At 49.1% G+C, this 20,449-nt stretch overlaps 1 protein-coding gene across 1 annotated transcript in view; it reads left to right on the top strand.

The window, feature by feature from the left end:
- Window positions 1–543: 543 nt before the first annotated feature.
- Wdr1 (WD repeat domain 1) overlaps window positions 544–20,449 on the top strand; it is a 35,817-nt gene continuing 15,911 nt past the window's right edge. Inside the window, exons 1-5 of the mRNA XM_041636551.1 lie at window positions 544–758; window positions 1,073–1,194; window positions 11,471–11,561; window positions 16,164–16,311; window positions 17,318–17,498. Of these exons, the coding sequence (XP_041492485.1) occupies window positions 743–758; window positions 1,073–1,194; window positions 11,471–11,561; window positions 16,164–16,311; window positions 17,318–17,498 (558 nt within the window). The 5' untranslated portion in view covers window positions 544–742. The remainder of the gene's footprint in view (window positions 759–1,072; window positions 1,195–11,470; window positions 11,562–16,163; window positions 16,312–17,317; window positions 17,499–20,449) is intronic.

Raw genomic sequence — 20,449 nt, 5'->3', positions numbered from 1 at the left:
AGCAAATTCCAGGCTTTGCTTTCTTTCCCCCTTCTACTACAAGAGTTCCAACCCTTATGCCTCCCCCGCTCCCAACGCCATGCCCGGCCGCCGCCCCCGTTTTTAGAAAATAACTCCTGCCGTCTTAGCAATTACATCCTTTGCTCTGGGCTTTTTTGCTACTAGGAAGTTTTAAGAGTAAGAACAAGAAGAGAGAGCGAGAGTTCAGGTCTAGAGTAGTAGGAAGAAAAGCGCCTAAGTATACCCAGTGAAAAGCGAGATTTTAAAAGCTATCCGCGCTGCGGCTTCAAGTCTTTTGCGAGCCGGGGCGCCAAGCTGGAGAAAGGCAGGAGAACAAACGCTCAGAAAGGAAAGAATCCGAGCAGACGACCAGCGTCCGCCGACTTCTGCAGAGGCCCGCGCCGCCTTTTCACGGCTCGTGCCTTTGCGTCACTTCCGGGGCGGGGACGCACGAGGGGGGGCGGGGCGGTGTCCGCGCAGGCTCGTGGGGCTGCAGCCGCCGAGCCGAGCGCTTGACTATATATGGTCAAAGCTGGGGGCGAGCCGCGCCGGGGCCGCGCTTCCGGGTTGGGTTCGTCCGCAGTGGCAGCGCGCAGGCAGGGCTGGAGCGAGCGGGTCTCGGAGCCGGGCTTCGGACCGCCCCCTCCGCGCCCGGCACGCCCGGCGCCGCCTTCCGCGCCGTCCCCGGGCTCGGCCACTGCGAGGTCCCATTCGAGCGCGGCGCCGTAACAAGTGGGCGAGGATGCCGTACGAGATCAGTGAGTGCGTGGGCCTCGGCGCGCGGCCGCCGGCTTCTGGGGTCGGTGTAGGCAGGCGGGCGCGGCTGGGGTCGCGCACGGCCGTGGGGTGCGGGCCAGGAACCCCAGAGTGGGCGCTGTGGGCTGGGCGGGCCGGACTGCGCGACCCCGGGGCCTGGCCGCCACCGCCGCCGACCAGGAAGTCCGCCGGCCGCACCCGCAGGCTGCAACAGATGACCGGCCTGGGACCCCCGGAGCTGACGGCCTAGGACTCCCCGGGTCCCGAGAGTCCGGAACCATCCCTCATGCACCGTCCCGCGTTTGTGTCTCCCCAGAGAAGGTGTTCGCCAGCCTCCCCCAGGTGGAGCGGGGAGTCTCCAAGATCCTCGGTGGAGACCCCAAGGGCGATAATTTCCTCTACACCAATGGCAAGTGCGTCATCCTGAGGAACATCGATGTGAGTACCCCATGCCCCCGCGGGGCCTGTTTCCGTCCCTGCCCTGCGAGCTACCGCCGCCGTCGGGAATTCTTGCCCTTCCGCCCCCTCATCTCCCAGCGGGTTGGCCTGGGGAGCGGAGGAGCCACGCCCCTTCTGCCCAGGAGCCACACCTTGGAGCCTCAGATTACTAGGCTGGACTGTTTCGTCCACCCCCCATCCCCCATTGACTGTGAAACTGAGGCTTGGATCGGTTTGGCTCTGGAGAGCAAGGGCTTTGAGTCTGCTGGTGCTTGATCACGGGTGCTTGGTGATTGGCCCTCTCTGAGCCCAGTTTCCGCATTGGGGAAATGGAGTGAGGTGATCCTCCACTTTCCCTGGCGGCCTGACTGACTGACTGAGCTGGTCAGCCGTCCTCATGCTGGCTGGGCCGGGCACAAGTGGAGCACTTGGTAAATGGCCCTTCTGCTTAATCATCCTAATACCCTCGGCTTCCTGGTGTGCCAGAGTCCAGACAACACACCCAGTCGTCTGAACTCCAACGGTTCTGGATTTGAGTCTCAGAGAAGAAACGGGAACTAGTGTGTTCAGCAGGGTGGTTTCCTTCCGATGACCGCTGTTCCCACGCCAGCTTTTTGGAAGGCCCTTGCAAATTACTGTTTTTCTTCTGTTGAAATGAGTCAGTCTGCCTCCTTTCCATCTCCAGGATGGCTGATCAAATCTTGTCTCTCCCCTCCTCAGACCTAAGGAATGCTTTGGGGTGGAACCTGGAGGTGGCAACCAGGAGCTAGGGACATGCTTGGTGAAGGAGTGGTAAAGAGATGGAGGTGGAGGTGTTAGTTGATTCTTCCACCAAGAGTGTCACCTTCAGCTCCTCCAGGCATGCTGGAAACATCTTTGATCAGATGAGGTGGCTCACAGACACCGGTATCCTCCAAGAGCCTCTCAGCTGACTGCGGGCAGACCCCAGTTTCTTTATAAATTATAGAGAGGCTGCATTCTGGACTGTGGTGGCTGCTGACTGTGTCTTTGCTGGTCTGATTAAGCCAGCCGGTCATCAGCCCTGTGGTAGTTTCTGACCCCGGAAGGATCGTTGAGCACCTCGAGTGAGGTGGAAGTTTGGGTGCAAGCCTGCCTTGCTAGTTGCATGGATTCCTAGAAAGCTGATCCAGTCTCCTTAGAACTGGGGAAGCCTTGTCATGGACTGAATACTGTATTGAGGTCAGAAGGTTTTGAGAAAGTAAAGGGAAAATGGAGATGGCCACCTGGGAGTTCTGTGGATTAACAAAGATATCTAAAGCATTTTCATGTGTCCGGGGCGGGGGAGGGGAGGATTTGGTTTTGCCTCCTCCACAGTCTCTCTGTAGCACGAATAATAAAAACTCAAAGACACATATTGGGGTTCAACCTGAAGGTCAGAAAAGCAGAGCAGCTAGCCACTGGCTCTTTTTTTTTTAAAAAATATTTATTTTATTTATTTATTATGTATACAGTATTCTGTCTGTGTGTATGCCTGCGGTCCGGAAGAGGGCACCAGACCTCTTTACAGATGGTTGTGAGCCACCATATGGTTGCTGGGAATTGAACTCAGGACCTTTGGAAGAGCAGGCAATGCTCTTAACCACTGAGCCATCTCTCCAGCCCCTAGCCACTGGCTCTTAACCTCCACGTCAGACCAAAAATGAGCAATCCTACATCCACGAATCGGATTGAGAGTGAGAACTGTCTCCTTCCATCTTATATTCTTCTCTAGTTCTGGTGTTAAAGGTGTGCACCACCATTGCCTGGCCTCTATGGCTGGTTGCATTAAAGGTGTGTGCAACTACTGCCTGGCCTGTATGGCTGACTACTGTGGCTGCTTTGCACCGATGTTCAGGCAAGCTTTATTTAGTAAAACACAACAATATACCACTATACCTGCCTCCGCTTCACTCTGTCTATTAACCTCCAGTGGGGAGAAGTACACACACAGAGTGGTCACCGGTGCTAGGTCAGCTCATCCCTTGATTCTGCTGGCCTGGTACTGTTAGAGGAGCAGTGCACAGGGAGGTTGAAAGGGGTGGGTTCACCTCTAGTGATGTGTAAACCTGCCAGTTTTCCCCGCCAGGCTTCACTTTTCTCTCCTGAAGGTGCAGCCACTTCTGTCCTGTTGTCAGTCCCATCCTCCCCCCCCCCCCCCCCATTAAGTTCCTGGCGTGCCAGGACAACATGGTATAGGGTTCTGTTACTTTCTGTTACTACATCCCTTTGTGAGCTAGATGTCATCAGGCATGCACTAATTTGCTGTTGGGCTCCTGGTCCTCAGAGATGAGATTAGATTTTTATTAGGACAGAGTGCTGCTAGAGAAAATGAGGTGTGAATTCTCAGGAACATTCAGGCTGCAGAAAGGGTCTGGTAGGAATACAAATTCAGGAGGGATGGAAGGCTAGCACCATATTGAGGAAGGTCTGAATGTCTTGTAGACTCCTGACTCCTATGTGTCCCTGAACATATTTGGGGTTCTTGGATGTCTCTTCCCCTTGATTCAGCCCTATTCCTCTGGTGTTAAGGTATAAAAGCCAAGACTACTCTGAACCCCTAGCCACCATGTCACAATTCATTAGAGTCCTGCAGAATCTGTAGACTCACCTTGTTTTGCTCCCTGCTGTATCCAAGTGTGTCATACTTGCTGCCCTGCGGTTTGTTCTTACTGTGCCTCCTGGAGCAGCTCTGACCAGTCTCCCCATGGCTCACACTGAGCAGCATTGCCCAGTGCTCTTCCGTCAGCTCGAGGCCCACTTGCCTGTGTACTCACTCCTCGCAGGCCACACATCCTTCAGACATATCTCTCTAAGGACCTACTGGTGGTGTGGCCTTTGCCTGGAGAGTCATTCTCCAATGTGTATAAGGCCATAAGGCCTGCTCCCTTTTGTCTTCTACAGTTCTGTTTATGCATTACCTCACTAGAGGGCCTTTATCCTAAACAGCATTTCTGCCTCTGGCCTTCTCTTGCCTTCTGCTGGCAGTAAAGTTAACCAAGCCTCCTATTTCTGTTGCTGTTCCTAAGTGTTCAAGGATGTTCTCCTTTGCCTGCATCTCCAGGAAAGTGGGACTTTGACTGTGTCATTCCCCACACATCCTTAGACTGGAACACCTGGCACACAGTATCCCACCGAGTTACCACATCTAGTTACTTTTCCTGTTAGAGGGTTTCAGTATATAGCCAAGACTGCATAAAATCCAAACTCCGCCTGCTTCTGCCTCCCTGGTGCAGGGATAGAGTGCACGGCACTGCTGTATCCTAAGTTTTTTGGTACCCACCTTTTGAACTTGCATGAGTGTATTCTTCTCACCTCCTGCTGGGGCTGCCTGTCAGCTTTCTGTGACTGAAACAGCTTCATGAACCTGGCTTTTGTATTGGCTGGTAGGAAAGGTGCTCCCTATTTCTTTTCCCATGTCCTGTTGCCACACTTGAAGAGGAAATTCTCTTCAGAGTTAAAAAGCATGTGGAGATGGAGGCCATCTGGAAACTGGCATTTGAAAACTTTAGTTTTATCCCTTGACAAATGTGACACCCCCCCGCCCACCCCAAATGGGGAAAGAACATGAGGAGAACTTAAGGTATTCTGGGCTGCAGAACTAAGGTATATATCTGGGAAACTTGGTTATATAAAATCAGGTCTCAGGAAGTGACACTCAGCAGTTGGAGTAATCATGGGCTTGTCTCTTTGGACTGCTTGCTTGGAGGAGGTTGAACTCAAACCAGTTTTCATTTGGCACCATCTGTTACCAGCTGTACACAAAGGGCCCTGTGTGGGCCCTTGCAGGTGAGGGTGGGAGAAACAGTACTTGAAGACTAACAGTCCCTCTGTCCAGGTGCATGCCTAAGGAGTCGCTGCTGCATCTCTAGGATGGCTGCAGCCTATGGGGTACATGTTAAAGGGCATGCTCATAGAGCACAATTTGTCTTAGCAAATTGAGTTCTGTGCAACTGTACAGGTTGTGTTTGATGACCACTTAGACAGAAATGAGCAAACAGCAACAGCCAGGAACTCCAGTCCCTTCACCCAATACCACCTGGTGAATGAGGACTAGACAGCTCAGTGTCCAGGGCCAGGAATTCTCTTCCCTTCACCCAAGACCACCTGGTGGATGAGGACTAGACAAGGTGCTTCAACAGAGGGCAGGTAGGGTCTATGGGCTCTGGTAGGATCTATGGTTACCAGATGGGTAAAGTAGTGACTGCCACAACACGGATGAGGGAGAAGACTCAAGACAGCAGTCAGAGGTTGTGTGTGTGTGTGTGTATTTGTGTGGCTCAGGCTACCCTTCAGTAGCCTAGCATTGCTCTTTCAATTTTTTGATGTAGGGTTTTTCTGTATAGCACTGCTGTCCTGGAACTCACTTTATAGACCAGGCTGTGTCTGCCTCTCAAGTGCTGGGATTAAAGGCTTGTATCACCACTGCCTGGGCCAGCATTGTTCTTAAGGCCCCTGGAAGCATTCAAAGATATTTGACAGTGTCAAGGTGACAACTACCCGTGCAGTTGAAACTAGTGTTTATGGTTTGAGTCAGTATGATTTGATTATGGAAGGCCCATTAGCAAGCTGGAGATAAATGCCTTGCTCAAAAGTCTTGTCATCTAGGTAGCTGTCTATTGTTTCTTGATATTTCTAGTACCCAGTAAGCCAGGGTGTTGCTTAGCTTAGTCCATGAGGTGTAAGTCAAGACTTCTGTCACTGTTTCCTGGAGGAGGGTGATTTTGTTCACAATCAATGTAAAATACAGTGTATTGGTGATGTTCAACAGATAGATGTTGCTGAACATTATACATATCACAGGACCATCCTGTAACAGAAATACCTACTCCAAAATGGCAGAAGTTTCGGGTTTTGACAACCCTAGTAGATGACATTCTCACACACAGTGTATTAGCTATGTTATAAGAATGTTGTGAGTGCTGTAAAGCATGAGGAAAGAACTACTCATGCCAAAGAGACACAAGGACAACTACTGAAGAAGTGGCACACTTGGGTTTTCAGAAAGTGGGCAAGAGTTTCCTCAGAGGAGGGTTTAGACAGACAGTAAATGGACAAAATCCAGACAGGAAGCCAGTATATACTGCACAGTGGCTTTGGTTTGGTGTATATCTTCTGGGAGGAGCAGGGAGAGAGATGACAGACCCTTTTGGTATGAGAAAAGAAGCTGCAGCTAGTACTTGAGGCCAGTGAACAAGTGGTTCTGCTTCAGGCCTTGACTCTCTAAAGAGCTTTACCTGCTTTGCATCTGTCATCTCTATAGAGAGTGTTCCCTACTTGTGACACGTTTTCGAGAAAAATCCTAGTTCCCAGCTTTGATACTGGACTTGCTACCTTCCTGGAAAGGTCCTATACCACCTCCACAGCCAATTCTACCTTCAGTCTCCACCCAGTATAGAAACCCAGGACATCTCTGGGCCATCATTCCCTGTCAAGAATCTTCATCTCTTTGTACCCCTTACTGAGCAGGACAAATGTTGGGATAGAGGAGGAGTAATAGTCTTTAGGTATAGCCAAGCTGACCCACAGAACATCTGTAGAAAGTTGTCCACTTGTGCTGGACATCCTCCCTGCCTTGCTATTGGTTAGATGGAGCCATCTCCCAATGGCTCATGCTCAACCGGGGCTGGGCAGGTAGGAGGAAGTACAGAAGCAAGGTGGCAGCATCCTGACACAGACCAAGGGTCACTGATGCTTTCAGGTTACACTAAAATACTCTTAGGTCTGTAAGTGACCACCCTGCCTCTTCTCAGGACCCGTCTCTATCCAGCATGATAGCCATGTACATGTGTGTCAGCCAGGGTGAGCTCAGGAACCAGACTGATGTTGATAGGAGAATAAGACCAAGTGGAGGAAGACTGTTATTTAAGGTCCTGCCCTTACCGTAACTGGCCTGGGTCACATCAAGTCACTTAGTGTCATTGTGCCTTGACTTTTTCAGTTAGGTATTAGATTATAACTCACATCTTTTTGAAGGGAGCGTCAGTAGAAGAGTCTATCCAGTGCCTGTCATAGTGAATACAGGGTTCTTTAGGATGATACATCATACTCACAAGTCCTGCTTATAGTGTATAGTCCACTTAATATAGACGGTTGGTGGGAGCTACCACATCGCAAATAATGTGGGTGTTGTTGCACATCAGCGAAGGCCAGGTAGGCAAGGTGCATTTTGCTACATCCTAACTGGGACAGGGGGATTTAGGATTGGGAAGGAGGCACACTCTAGATGGAAGTGGGGGATTAAGCAGTGATTGTGGAGCATGGGCTGGATGAGGGGTGTATCAGGGAAAGGACTTTGTACCATGGTAAGCTGAGGGTTGTGCTTTGGAGCCAGGGAAGGTGTCTGATGTGCTATTTGGTGTCTGCCCAGTCAGGTTAACCAATACACCGTGAGTTATTGGGGGCATGACTGGTCAGCATGTGAACCACAGCTTGTGGTTACTACCAAGGGCTGGCACTGTACCAAGTGAAGGTGGCTCTAAGGGATCAGTTGGAATCCACCATTTCTCTCAGCATGGTGTAGTCTGGGGCTCAGCTTGGCCCAGGCATAAGTTACGTTCTGGATGTGAAGGTGTGTGTGCTGTTTTGGAGCTGTGTGACTGCAGTAACACAGGGTTGGCATGTGTCACTGATGAAACAGAAGGGCCCTGTACATTGTGTTTAGCACAGGCCTGCCCATAACAGGATCTGCTCCCAGTCCCTGCCCCCTCTAGCCTGGGAGTACTTGGATCACAATGCCCTTCCTGGAAGTGTGCCTCCACCTCATACTGGTGAACAGTGGGTGGGTGCCCAGTGCTCGTGACCTTTGACAATTAAAGAAGCACATGAAGGCCCCTTTTGTGATTCTGACTGACCTGACTTAAAGGTTTAGTTTGTATGTTCCCTCAGGTCCTCTGCAGGCTACCCTGGTTGATTTAGGCAATCCTCTACTCTAATCCTAACCTCAGCCTTTTCCTCCTGAACATAGAGCACTCTGGGCTATACTAATTGCTGCTGCATTCCCAGGCAAGAAATACAGAAAGGCCTGTGGTTCCAGGGCACAGGATGGGCCAACTGATGTCCAGCTTGATGGATGGTAGAGGTGTTGGTTAAATGGTTGCCGCTAACACCAGGAGCCACTGGAAGAGCTGGGTTGAAAATGTGTTGGGTAAAGATGGGTGTATTCAGCAGGGCTGGTGGATAGTCCTGGGCAACCCTAGTGGAGATCCAGGCCTGTAGACCCCACAGTGTCTCCATGTGGTGAGGTGGCACTTTGCTTTCTCCCAGTATTCCTGTGGCCTCTGACTTGATGGCTAGAGCCTGATCCCCTGCCCCTTGCAGTATTGTAAGAAGGACATCTGGGCTGAGGAGCACTACCATGTGGAGGCTCTCCTGAATGGTGACCCCAGCTCCAGCTAGGGCAGTGGGGCCCTGCACACAGTGGTAACAGTGGTAACCATGCACCCGTGCTCCTGAAATTGGTTCCTCAGATAGGCTGCTCCCCCTAGAGAGAAAGCTAGGTGCTTGCAGAATAGAGGTGAGGGTGTTTATGGTCACTCTGGGTGTCTTCTGACCTGGACCGAGCCTCCTGCAATGGGACACAGAGTTACCTGAGCAGGGAAGCCACCCCACCTTCCTGGCACTAGTAGATTCTCCTGCTGTGAGCCTAGGGAGGTGGGGAGGAGGCTGCTGACTCAGATGCAAGTCATTATCTGTAATTTGGAGTCTTTTGACCCAGTTGTAGTCAGAATACAAACGAGAGTGAGCGAGTAAGAGAGAAAGTGAATGATTCATCCAACTTAGGCGGGATTTGGTGCCCTTTGGGGCTTTGCAAGCCCTCTGCAGGCACCCTGACCATTTAGGGTCAGGAATGTTAGGAGCAGAATTTAGTCCCTTGGCCTCTGCCTCCTCTTCCTTCATTTTGGGATGCCTTTTCCTCATGACTTATTTCCTACCCTTGCAGCCTAGGAGGTCACCCAATTCTGCAGCTAGTGCAGGGTTTGTAGCCCTCAAGAGGCTCTGTCAGCTGTAGGTGAGGATAGATGTATCAGGGGCTGGTCAGAATGTGAAACTTGAGCTGATTTGAGCAAGAGGGGGGGGGGTTGCCTTGGTGAGGTGTGCTATGCAGGTGCCCAGCTTTACCTGACTAGTCCTGTAACCATGGCAATACTCCCAGCATTCCAGAAAGCCCCCTGACTCCTACCAGGCATGCTATCCATAGCAGTTCCTGAGCAATTTTAATAGGGGTTAGCATTCTAGAACTTACTCCCTGTGACTTGAATCAAAAGTGTGTGGTTTCTCCTGGGTCTCCATGAACTGAGGCTTTGGAGGTGCAGCTGGGTGAGGTGTTAGTAGTTTGGTCCTGGTCCATTTTGTGTTTTGAACAGTGTTGTCTTGAGAGTGGTGGCTATACCATACCTACTTTTCTTGTTCACCTGCTGATTGCCATCGGGGTTGTCCCCAGTTTGAGGCCCTCTTCCCATGGTTGCCTTTTTTGGGCATGGGGTTTTCTTTTTCAATTTATTTTTATCATTGGCGGGCATGTGTAGCATATGTATGGAGGCCAGAGGGCAACTTCCAAGTCAGTTCTCTCCTTCCACCTTCATGTGGGTTCCAGGGATTGAACTCAGGTTGCTTTATCCACTGAGCCATCTTGCCATCCCATATGCATTTAATCTTCATAAGATTAAAAAACCTAGCTGTTTTTCAACTGTGTCACCACGTTTTCAACAGCACTGTGTGGACAGACTGGTGCCTCTTCCCTTCATCCTCTTTAGCAGCTGGTGTCTTTGGTCTCATTGGTTCTTGTAGGTATGGTAGTTTTGATTTTCATTTCCTAAAAGATGAGTGCTATTGAACACTCACTTGTATACTGACTTAGTTCAATGCCCTCTTTGGAGTCAGTCAGTCTCTCTCTCTCTCTCTCTCTCTCTCTCTCTCTCTCTCTTTTGGCACATGCTTATTCTATGGGTTACATTTTAGGTGAAAGAGAAAGACTGTCAATGTTTTTCCCCTACCTCACACCATGTATTTAGCACATTATTTGCTAAGTGCTATGGTGGCTCATGGGATATCATGAAGCAAGTCACAGAAATGTTGGAGAAGGGCAGGCACATTAAGGACTTGCAGGTATGCTGTATGGAGAGGTGGGGCTTCCAGCTTTCCATGCAACCCCCTCAGGGATGTGGTAACTGCTTTACTAAGTAATTACTACAGAAGAGCTGTGAAGCAGCTTGGCAAGTTGTAGAGGATGCAGAGGAGATGTCGCTTAAGATGAGTGAGTAGTGGTTGCAGGCACATTTGCTGGGCAATGGACCAACATATACAGAGAAGTGACGTTGTTCAGGAGTCCCAGAGGGGCTACATTGGCTGGCTGGTGGTGGATGATCTTAGTCTATAGAGTGAAGGCTGTATGGGATCCCTTGACTATGAATAAACAAACCTCTAGGGTCTTTGGAAGACAGGCAGGGGCTTCAGGAAAAATCTTGGCACCACCTTACCCTCTCCCCTGTGATCTCAGCCTTGAGACTGGGAAGCTGCCTCCTTTCCTAAGAGAGTACTGGTCAGGAGAAAGCCAACAGCAGGAATCTGGATAGACAGTTGCATCTTTATTCTTTCCAGAAAGCAAGCTTAACTGTGGAGAGGCTGAGAAACGTCTGTGGCTGTGCTGAGAGCTGCCTAGGTGTACATACTTGTGAGAGGGGGTTTGGAATGAATGAACAGGAATGCTTTTATGAACTGGGGAAGAGAGAGCTTCTAGCCCCAGTTTCTACCCTGTTCTTGCCTCCAAGTCCAGCCATTTTTGATGTGTGCTATGGAACGGTGCAGGGAATCCACTTTTCTCCCCAAGTCCAGGTTTCTGACAGAAGGCCCCCAGCCTCATGCCTTTCTGCTCCTGAACATCAGAGCCAGAAGTGCTTGGATAAGATTGGCACTACTCAGGAGACGGTGTGGGAGTAGACTAGATGGAAGCTGTCAGGTGACAATGAATTCTACACAGGAGGACAGGAGAACCGTAGAGCTCCTTAATCACTGTCGGTTTGGTCAGTGTTCCACAAGTACATATTCATGGTGTATTGGGAAGTATAAAAAAGCAAGCCAGCAAAAACTGACCTCAGACTCCCTTACTCCAAGAGGCCAGATGGGCATCAGTGGATGGACAGATATCTTTCTAGGACTTTGTCCATAATGGTCTCTAATGGTAAACATTGTGTGTCCTTGGTCTGGTCTTAGGTTGGAAGCTAGCGACTGTAGTTGCCTGTACATTTCTTCCATTCAGCCTCCACTTTTCTCCCCACAGAACCCTGCTATTGCTGACATCTACACGGAACATGCCCATCAGGTGGTAGTGGCCAAGTATGCACCCAGCGGGTTCTACATTGCTTCTGGAGGTAACTTTGAGTGCCATTCTTGGACACATGTGTGGCCCAGATAGCACCTTTTGACTTGGGAATGGGGTGGGTTCTGGATAAGGGCTTGGAGAATACCATTGACTAGCTGTAGTTAAGATAATGAGGAAACTAAACCTCCAGAGTGCCCGATGCAGACTGACAGTGGATACTTTGTAGTTCGCAGTGTTCCAGTGTTCTAGCTGGAGGTCAACAGAAAGACTTCTGTGAGGCCTCTGGGTATCTACACTATGTTGTTGGAGCTTGGCCTGGGCATGTCGTGACTGTTTTATGTCAATCCACCAGCTGCTTCTTTCCAGCCAGCCTCGCAACCAGTGCTGGCATTGTGTGTAAGACCTGGCCTTTATACCCTCCAGCCTGAACCACTGGGAACTGTGGCAGATGGGACAGGCATTTATTTACATTTGTGGGAGCTTACACTCTTAGCTCTTAGAAGTAGCATTTAACCTTTACAGGTGAGAAGCAGAAGCGGGGAAGGTAGAGTAGTGTACCTTGCATCTCATTCATTTACCACTCATCATTCATTCATTAATTTTCCTCATTTAGATATCCAAACAATTGCTGGCTTGCTTGCTTATCTCTGTTTCCAGCACAGGGAGGGAAGTGTGAATGAGCGATGACTGGGAGTGAGGGCCAAGGCACTTGGTCAGAACAGGGAAGACCAGGATCTTCAGGTGCTGTGGCCATCTTTATCTGCTGCCCTCACACCCTTTGTGGTGGTGTCTAGGACATGGCAGACTGCAGAGCTGGGAGGGCCCCCAGCTCACTCCTTACTGGTTGTATATTCTCAGTCTATCAGAATTATCAATTTACATTCTTGTACCTTAATTCTCTGTGTGAACTGGGGCTGCAGATAAAACTCTGGGTGGAGGATCTAGCAAGGTGATGTATGCACAAGGGTTGCTAGGGATGACCATGGCAGCTATCAGTGAAGCTGACAGAGGCAGGAAGGACAGCAGGTGTGCTGTAATAGCGAAGGGCTGGCCTAGGAATCTGACACACTGTAGGGCACTTTACTGGGTTTGTGTTTAGATATTTCCACTTCTGTAAAACTAAGATCTGGTGATTTCTTTCGTTCGTTCGTTCGTTCTTTTTTTTTTTTTTTTTTTTTTATATAACCTTGTAGAGGTTTTTGTCTCTGGCCCCTCTTGCCAGCAAAAATGTCTCTTCATTTAAACCACAGGATTTGGCTGGAGTGCCTTTTAAAATTGTGTTTAACACAGGGCTGAGTGCTCTAAGAAATCTATCAAGAGAGGAAGGTTGCTAGTGAGGGCAGCCACCATCTTGGCATAGCTCCTGCTTTGTCATCTCAGTCTGAGAGCCTTTGAGCCTAAACCTGACCTCACTGTCCTCTTGGGGGTGTTGGGCAAGACAGAAATCTGATGGCCTTCAGATTAAATGCAAAATCTTTGTAGGATATGGGTGCTGAGGGTGCGACAAAGGACAGTCTATGAAAGGGGACATTGGTATGATTTTGATGTTCTTTTAACTCCCTGGTTTGCTGGCAGAATGGAGGGAGCTCATGGGTGGAGGTCACAGTTTCACATTTTCAGCATACTTCTTTGAAGAAGGCAAAGTGATTATTAAAGGTAACAGTGGGATATTTGCTGTGCACCTGAATGCCCTGGACTAAAAATAGTGTTAGCATGTTTGAATAAGGGAGGAGGTGGAGAAGTTTAGGAAAGTCTATACTGTCTTGAATAGGTTAGCTGCTAAAGGGTGTACCCACAGGGTTGGATCCCAGTACCGTGAAGCATACATCTCCATCCCAGCTGGGGCCCCTTTTTCTTTGAAATATGTAGATGCTTGTTAGTCTAGCTGGCCAGTATTTATTGGAAGATAGAACCAGGAATACTAAGTACACGAGCGGCCTGGGTCCCTGGAGCCTAGAAATACTAACTACATGGGAGGCCTGGGTCCCTGGAGCCTGTGCCTCTGAAAAGGCCCTCTAATCACAGGAGTCGTTTCTAAGGCAGTTTCAGTTTTCTTCAACATCTTGGGGTGATGTTGATGTCTGTCTGCTCTTCTATCCCCTTGATGCTTGACAGTAATTCCCAGACTGCCCTACAGATACAGAAGGGTGCCCGATTTGGCCCATTGTCCAGGACAGGTTTCCTAAAGGAAAGACATGGCAGGGAGGGTAATGTACATAGACTAGCTCTCCTTGGGGAATAAAAGCTACTGTCCTTAAGTCGTCCTCCTCCCGCTTCAAGCCCCATGGCATTTGATGAGCAGATGTGTGCTCCCAGTACCACTTGTGTGGGATTGAAGGATGACACAGACTCAGAAGAATGGCTATCCCTGTGGCTCTGCTTCCTGTCTAAGTGTGAACATGAGTTTGCCTGGAAGAAGCCCATTCCTGATGTCACAGTGCACTGGGCAGTTTTCCCCCAGCGTTCTAAAGACCAACAGATCACTGAAAATTATCTAGCTACTTATCAACTATTCAGTCTCTTTGGTAACTACTCTGTCCCCTGCACCCAACCTGGGACGTGGCCCCCATCCCATGTTTGATGAATGTTGAGATCTACCCTGATAGGTTGAGGTCTTGGTTTTGATCTCCAGGCGCTTTCTATCTCTTTCCTGTTCCAATTTCCTCTGAAAAGAGTGAAGTGGGCCCAGAGGAAGACGCTGGTGGTAGAGGTAGTGCATAGACTGGATGCCAGTCAAGGGATGGCGCGGAGAACTACATGAGGAGTGGCAGCAGGTAGATGAACCAGGGGCTAGAAAAGCTGGTTCCTACCCTGCCTAAAAGGGGGGGGACAGTGTGGGCCCTGATAGGAAGAGGCTAGGAAGAGGCCTCGTGATCATGTGTGCTTGAGTTAGTGTGCAAATGAGTGTGTGTATATGCATGAACATATATCTGTGTGGTGCCTGTGTACATTTTTATTCATGAGTTATATGCATATGTGTGTATGTATGTGTGTAGGGTGCCTATGTATATATAGATTGCCTCTATGTTTGGAGGGAGGGGCAGTGCCTTTCCTATGCACTCATAGCTCCTCTTACTGCTGGCTTCATCCTTTCCTTGTTGGCCTGTTGGTTCAGTGACTAAACAGATCTCTATTTTTTCTGGAATATGCCTCAACACTGCTGTCTTCTTGGACTTTTAACGACCGGTGAATGGGGAGGGAGTTTCTGGCACACCACTAACCTACCTTGTCTTCTGTTCCTGGGGATTGGTGTCCCAGCTGGACATGAAATAGCTGGAAACAAGAATAGCGTTTCCAGTCTTGTGCATGTCCTGGTTCTAGACCAGTGGTTCTCAATATGTGGGTTGTGACCTCTTTGGGATTGAATGACCCCTTTTACAGAGGTCACCTCAGACCACTGGAAAATACAGATACTTACATTATAATTCATAACAGTAGAAAATTACAGTACGAAATAGCAATAAAATAATTTTATGGTTGGGAGTCGCCACAACTTGAGGAATAATGTTAACGGTCATAGCATTAGGAGTTGAGAAGCACTGCTCTAGACATTGGTCCTGTGTTTGCTTTTTGTGGGGGTCTATAGTGTGCAGAGCCTTAGTTCATGGTTTACTTGGAACAAGAACTGATTGCACTCTGAAGATTAGTCTGAGATGTGACTTCTTTTTGACCTCATAGCAACCCCATGAGATGACCCTTTTAGGTAATACTTTTACAAAGGAGCCCTCTGTGAGGTCTTGATGCAGTCCAAGAAGCCCACATCCAACAGAAACAGATTTAGTCCCTGAGTACTTGACTCACAAGGTCTGGATGCTAGCTGCTGCCCTCCGCTGGAGCTGCCCTTGCTCTCCCCCACTTCTGCTAAGCCCAGAAAGGGAAGATGTTTTCAGCTTCTACTTCTATTCAGTGCTCGCTAAAGCGCTGTGGCATCCTCAGGAAAAGCTACACCCTGCCTGCCTTCTTGGAGGCCATGTGAGCTTTGTAAGCCTAAAGAGTTAGGTAAAGCACTCCCTTTCTTTCCGTGGCACAGGCATGATGCTAATTTGGGAAGAGGTGGGTGGGGACCCCAAGTATTCCTTTCTTTACAATCTGTTGGCAGCATTCCATGGGGAACAACTCACCATAGTCTGTTCGTTCTTTGTACCGCCCACCTCATCCATCTCACAGAAGCATATTACTCAGCCCCTCTTCTTACATGTGGGGAGGAGGGGCAAATGTTCAAGAGACTGAGATTGCACATCTGCCTGTGCTTATGTGCAAGGCTTATGGTATGCAAGTGGCCACCGGTCACCACGCATCATGGTCTGCTCAGCTGCGCCTGTACCTGACAGGAGAGTCAGGTTCTGTAGCATTATCATACTTGAGAAATGAAGGGTTTTAGTCCAAGTGTTGTGGAACTCATGCAAATGCTCTGCAAATCATACTGGAAACCATTTTCTGGTATGCTGAGATTTGGCTATCCCTGGGCTATTTCTGATCCTACCAAAGGGTTGCTGGCCAATAAGGATACTGTGACAGCTATGTGGAGGCAGCACCTTGATTTAAGAGTCTGAGTACTAAGCCTGGACCAGAAGAAATGGAGCTGGTGCTGTGGCCATGCTTCCCTGGATGGTGGTGAAATGTGGCCCTTCTACCCTGTCATGTCCTGCAGATGTCTCTGGGAAGCTAAGGATCTGGGATACCACACAAAAGGAGCATCTTCTAAAGTATGAGTACCAGCCTTTTGCTGGGAAGATCAAGGACATTGCCTGGACTGAAGACAGTAAGAGGATCGCCGTGGTCGGGGAAGGAAGGGAGAAGTGAGTCATTCCCCTCAGCTCCTCCCTGCTCCCATCCCCATACTTGTGCTATGGCCTGCCTGCTCTTTTGTAGGAGGCTGCAGTAAGGTCTCTATGGGCTTGGACAAGTGTGACTCAGCTCCTGAGGATGCCAACATGCTTTCTTTTCCAGTGGTGTGACTAGTTGGAGCACTAGCACCTTCAGGGCCAATTTTTCATGTATCAGGGAGACTCCATAACATAGTAGGGATGTCATCAAGGTATAAGCACCTTCTCTGTCCACACTCTGATGTCCTAAGCCCATTACTTCCTGAAACTCTGGACTCTAGTTGTTATGTCTGTATCCTAGGCAGCAAGAAAGGGCCTGGTAGTGAAAGAAATGTTAGTTTATTGGAGCACCCTCTAAGCCATTAGACATGTCCACTCAACGTTGCAGGGGAAAGGGCTGGGCATGTTTTTTCTTGTAGATGGGCCTATATCCCGAGGTTCTCTGTGTATGACAAAGAGGTAAACAGATCCTGTTGGGGAAATGGCTGCCCACATGGGACTAGTGACCAGCAGGGTGAGAGCTACAACCCAGGTTTTCTCATTAGCAGAAAGTAGTAGCTACAGCAGTTTGTGGCCATAGGTGCCAGCACAGAGCAGGCCAGTTCCTTTCCACAAGGAGGTAACAACTTGCCTGTTGCCTGGCCTTCCTAAAGAAACTTAGAAAGTGATGAAGCCAGGAAGCTGTTCCCCAGTGCTGCTTCCTGTAGCACATGGATGTTGAAGGTGCTAACACTGGGCCATGCAGACATGGACAGCTGGCCCCTTTCCTGCATAGGCTTCATCTGTTCTGGGACATGAGCTTGAAAGCCCCAAATCAGGTCTTAGGGCAATATCAGTCCCTAGAGCATCCTGAGGTAGCCATGCAACATCCATCACAGGCCTGTGCTCCAGCAGCTTTCCCATTTGCTTCCCCATTGTCCTTTCTGTATTAATTTTTTTTCTTTTTCCTCTTTATCTCTTTGACCATGATTGGGGAAAGGTTTGGAGCTGTCTTCTTATGGGACAGTGGCTCTTCTGTGGGTGAGATCACAGGACACAACAAAGTCATCAACAGTGTGGACATCAAGCAGAGCAGGCCCTACCGACTAGCAACAGGAAGTGATGATAACTGTGCAGCGTTCTTCGAAGGCCCCCCATTCAAGTTCAAGTTTACAATTGGCGTAAGTAGGCTTTCTTTTCTTGGGGTGGTTTTGGGTGAGTTTTGTGGTTTGTATGTAAGATCATGGAGCCTCGGTGAATTTGTTTAGATATGGATGCAAGAAGGGAACAGTGTATGCTCTAAGTGCTGTAATGTACAGGAAGCAGATTCAGTGGGGAAAATAGGGAGAGATGGAGGTGTTTCCATCCCAGGTCCTCGTAATCCTAGATTTCGTGCTGGACGTGAAGGCTCCAGCAGGAAAGGGCATATCCCAGGATAATGTGAGTGCACATAGTACTAGGGTAGTGAATGCCAGTATATTTAGCTCTGTTAAGCTGGCCTTGCTAAGCCACCAAATTAGCAAAAAGATCTGCCTTCGGGACATCTGAGTTGGCCTCTAGGGTAACTCCATGTAGAGCAGAGATGCCCGGAGTGGAATTTGGTTGAGGAATCAAGTGCTCAGCCTTTTTTTTTGAGGAGCATTCAGGGTCCCTGCTCTGCAGTTGTCCCTGACTTGGCCAAGCGACAGGCTCCTCCACCTCATGTTTCCCATTACAGGATAGTGGTCTGTGGGGCCTTGTCCAAAGTGTAGCTGGCAGTGTTCATGCTCTGTCACTGCTCTAGTGTTCAGGCTGCCATTCTGGAGTGAGGGTAACTGATGGGGGCCAGTATTCAGGCTAACTAACACACTGGAGTGAAGCCAAGTGGTGGGGGAGAAGGTTCTGTGACCTGGGCAGTCTTTACAGCTCTCTTGTTTGCACTGGCTTTCCTAGTGACTCTTTCCCATATACCATGAACAAAGCAGCTAGTCCTAGTTCTGATAATGGGAGATGGAGTGACTGTTTAATCAGAAAGGACATGTCTTCTGTTCTTGAAGGTGGTTGAGTTTGTAGCTTCTCCAAGGTCTTCAGACTTATCCCTCAGAAGTGTCAGTGATTCCAGTGTCCATACTTCATTGGGGATTAAATGAGATACTATCCTTAAAGTGACTTGCTGAGGAGAGGACTGTTAATTTTAGTATTTTAGTAACAAGTCATAAATAGCAGGCACAGAATCCCTGGCAGGGGCAAGGACAGGACTCATGTAGTAGGCTGTTTCCATAAACAGGTCTTGGCTAGAGTATGGATGACTATCTAGGGATCCCTTCTTTATTGTAAAATCGGCTCTGCTTCATCCCTGGGGAAGCTAAGTAAGGTCTGTGTCCAGCAGGTGTGCTGATCCAAGTTTCTTAACCTCCTGTAGCTCTCTTCCTGGTCTGCTGTGGCTTCCATTGGGAGGTAGTGGCTGTGTGGCTATTCTGGGAGCTTTGTTAAAAGATGTGGCTCATGGTTGGTGTTCTTAAGCAGGGGTGGATGCCCCATGGACTCTGAGTTGAGGGGTGCTGAGCCAGCCAATCTCTGGGGTCTAATCTTGGGGGAGGGGAGATGAGGTTTCTACATCAACTGAAAACTGTCCTTCAGTTTTGTAGTGATACTACCTGCCTTCCCCAGACTTCCCTCCACACTGTTAAGGCTCTCGGTCTGAGCTGTGTGTGGGTGGGGCTCCCTTTCCTGAAGCAAGAGTGGTCCTTTCTCTTGCACGTGTGGATTTACTTGTGCAAAAGAACACAGCAGCTAAAGAGCATTTAATGGAGATGTGGGGTCAGGGTTTGTCGCTGGCACGGAGCCTATGCCTCACCTCAGTTTTCTTTGTGAACTCACTGGGTGCCTGACTGATCCACCGTCTCCTTCACATTCTCAGCTGGTCGTCTCTAGGTGGACACCACCGTTTATACTGAAGTCCTTGGAGCCTACAACCCTGGGCCCTGACCAGGCCTGGAAGATGCAGAAAGGGTTGTGGACCAAGGAACAGAGACCCAGGTGGCACCTGGCACAGAACTGATTGGTTCTGCCACCTTCCAGCTTAATTGTACCTCTGCACTCTCTGACCAGAAGACACATACACACACACCCCACCCCCATCCAGACCCCATAATTGCAGGGAAGGTTCATGTTTCCATCTAAAACTATTCCTACAGGACCAATGACAAAAGGGAGAGAGGGCCCATTGGTAAGGTCATGGAGACTTGGAGTCAATAACTGAATGTGTATCTGACCGTGGCTGTTCTGACTAGCAGTGAAGCTGCAGTTGTAGGGCTGGACAGGGGTGATGTCTGCCCTGCTGTGGCTTCCCTCGTGCTGTTTTGAGGTAGGGTAGTGTGCTGACAGATGGGGAACAATAGAAAACCTAGGGTAGGTGGGGCTCTCTGTGAAAGATGGACTGAGTGCCCACATGTGGGGTCTGATAACAAAAGCTGGACCTGTAGTGGTTCTAAGGAGTTCATTGAGCTCTTCCTAGTGAAAGGCTTTAAAAATTAAAATATCTGAGGCTTTAACTAAAATTATGTGAGGGTGTTGGGTTTTTGTTGTTATTATGTTTGTTAGAGAAGATTAACCTTTTTTTTTTTTAACTGAAATCCATATAGCAATCCTTTTTCACCAGATATTTCATCCCTAGTGCATGAATGCTAGGAACCAGGCTACCTCGACTTCCTTCTGTCTGCAGGCCAAATAGCCTGCGCTTGCTAGAATCTTCATCCAAGTGAACAGCCCACAGGCACTCTGTCCTTGAAGTCAAGCATTTCACATCTGCTTTCTATCTCATGATTTATCTTTAGGCAAGAAACCCAGGACTTGTAAGGGTCTTGGGGCTGAAGTGGTTGCCCTGTGAGAGCTTTCCTGAGCACTGGGAGGAGAGCCCATAGTGTATCACTGGGACAAGGCACAGTTGGGGGGTGAGTTCAAGCTGCTGCCTCAGAAAGTAATTGTTAAGAATTTCTGTGTGATATGTGATGAGACCAGCCTGTGATGTGCTAACCTCAGAAGGAAAATAGTAGCTGGGAGAAAGATAAATAGGACCTGATCTACCAAGGTCATGTCCAACTTGCTGGTCCAAGTTTGGAGATCATATCACATCACATCGTTGTTAAGAGCA

Source organism: Microtus oregoni, unplaced genomic scaffold (genome assembly GCF_018167655.1).
Source record: "Microtus oregoni isolate MIOR12 unplaced genomic scaffold, Mior012 000049F_ref0000343, whole genome shotgun sequence".
NCBI lineage: Eukaryota > Metazoa > Chordata > Mammalia > Rodentia > Cricetidae > Microtus > Microtus oregoni.
Note: the sequence above shows the minus strand (reverse complement) of the source record. Positions and strands in the feature narration are given on the sequence as shown.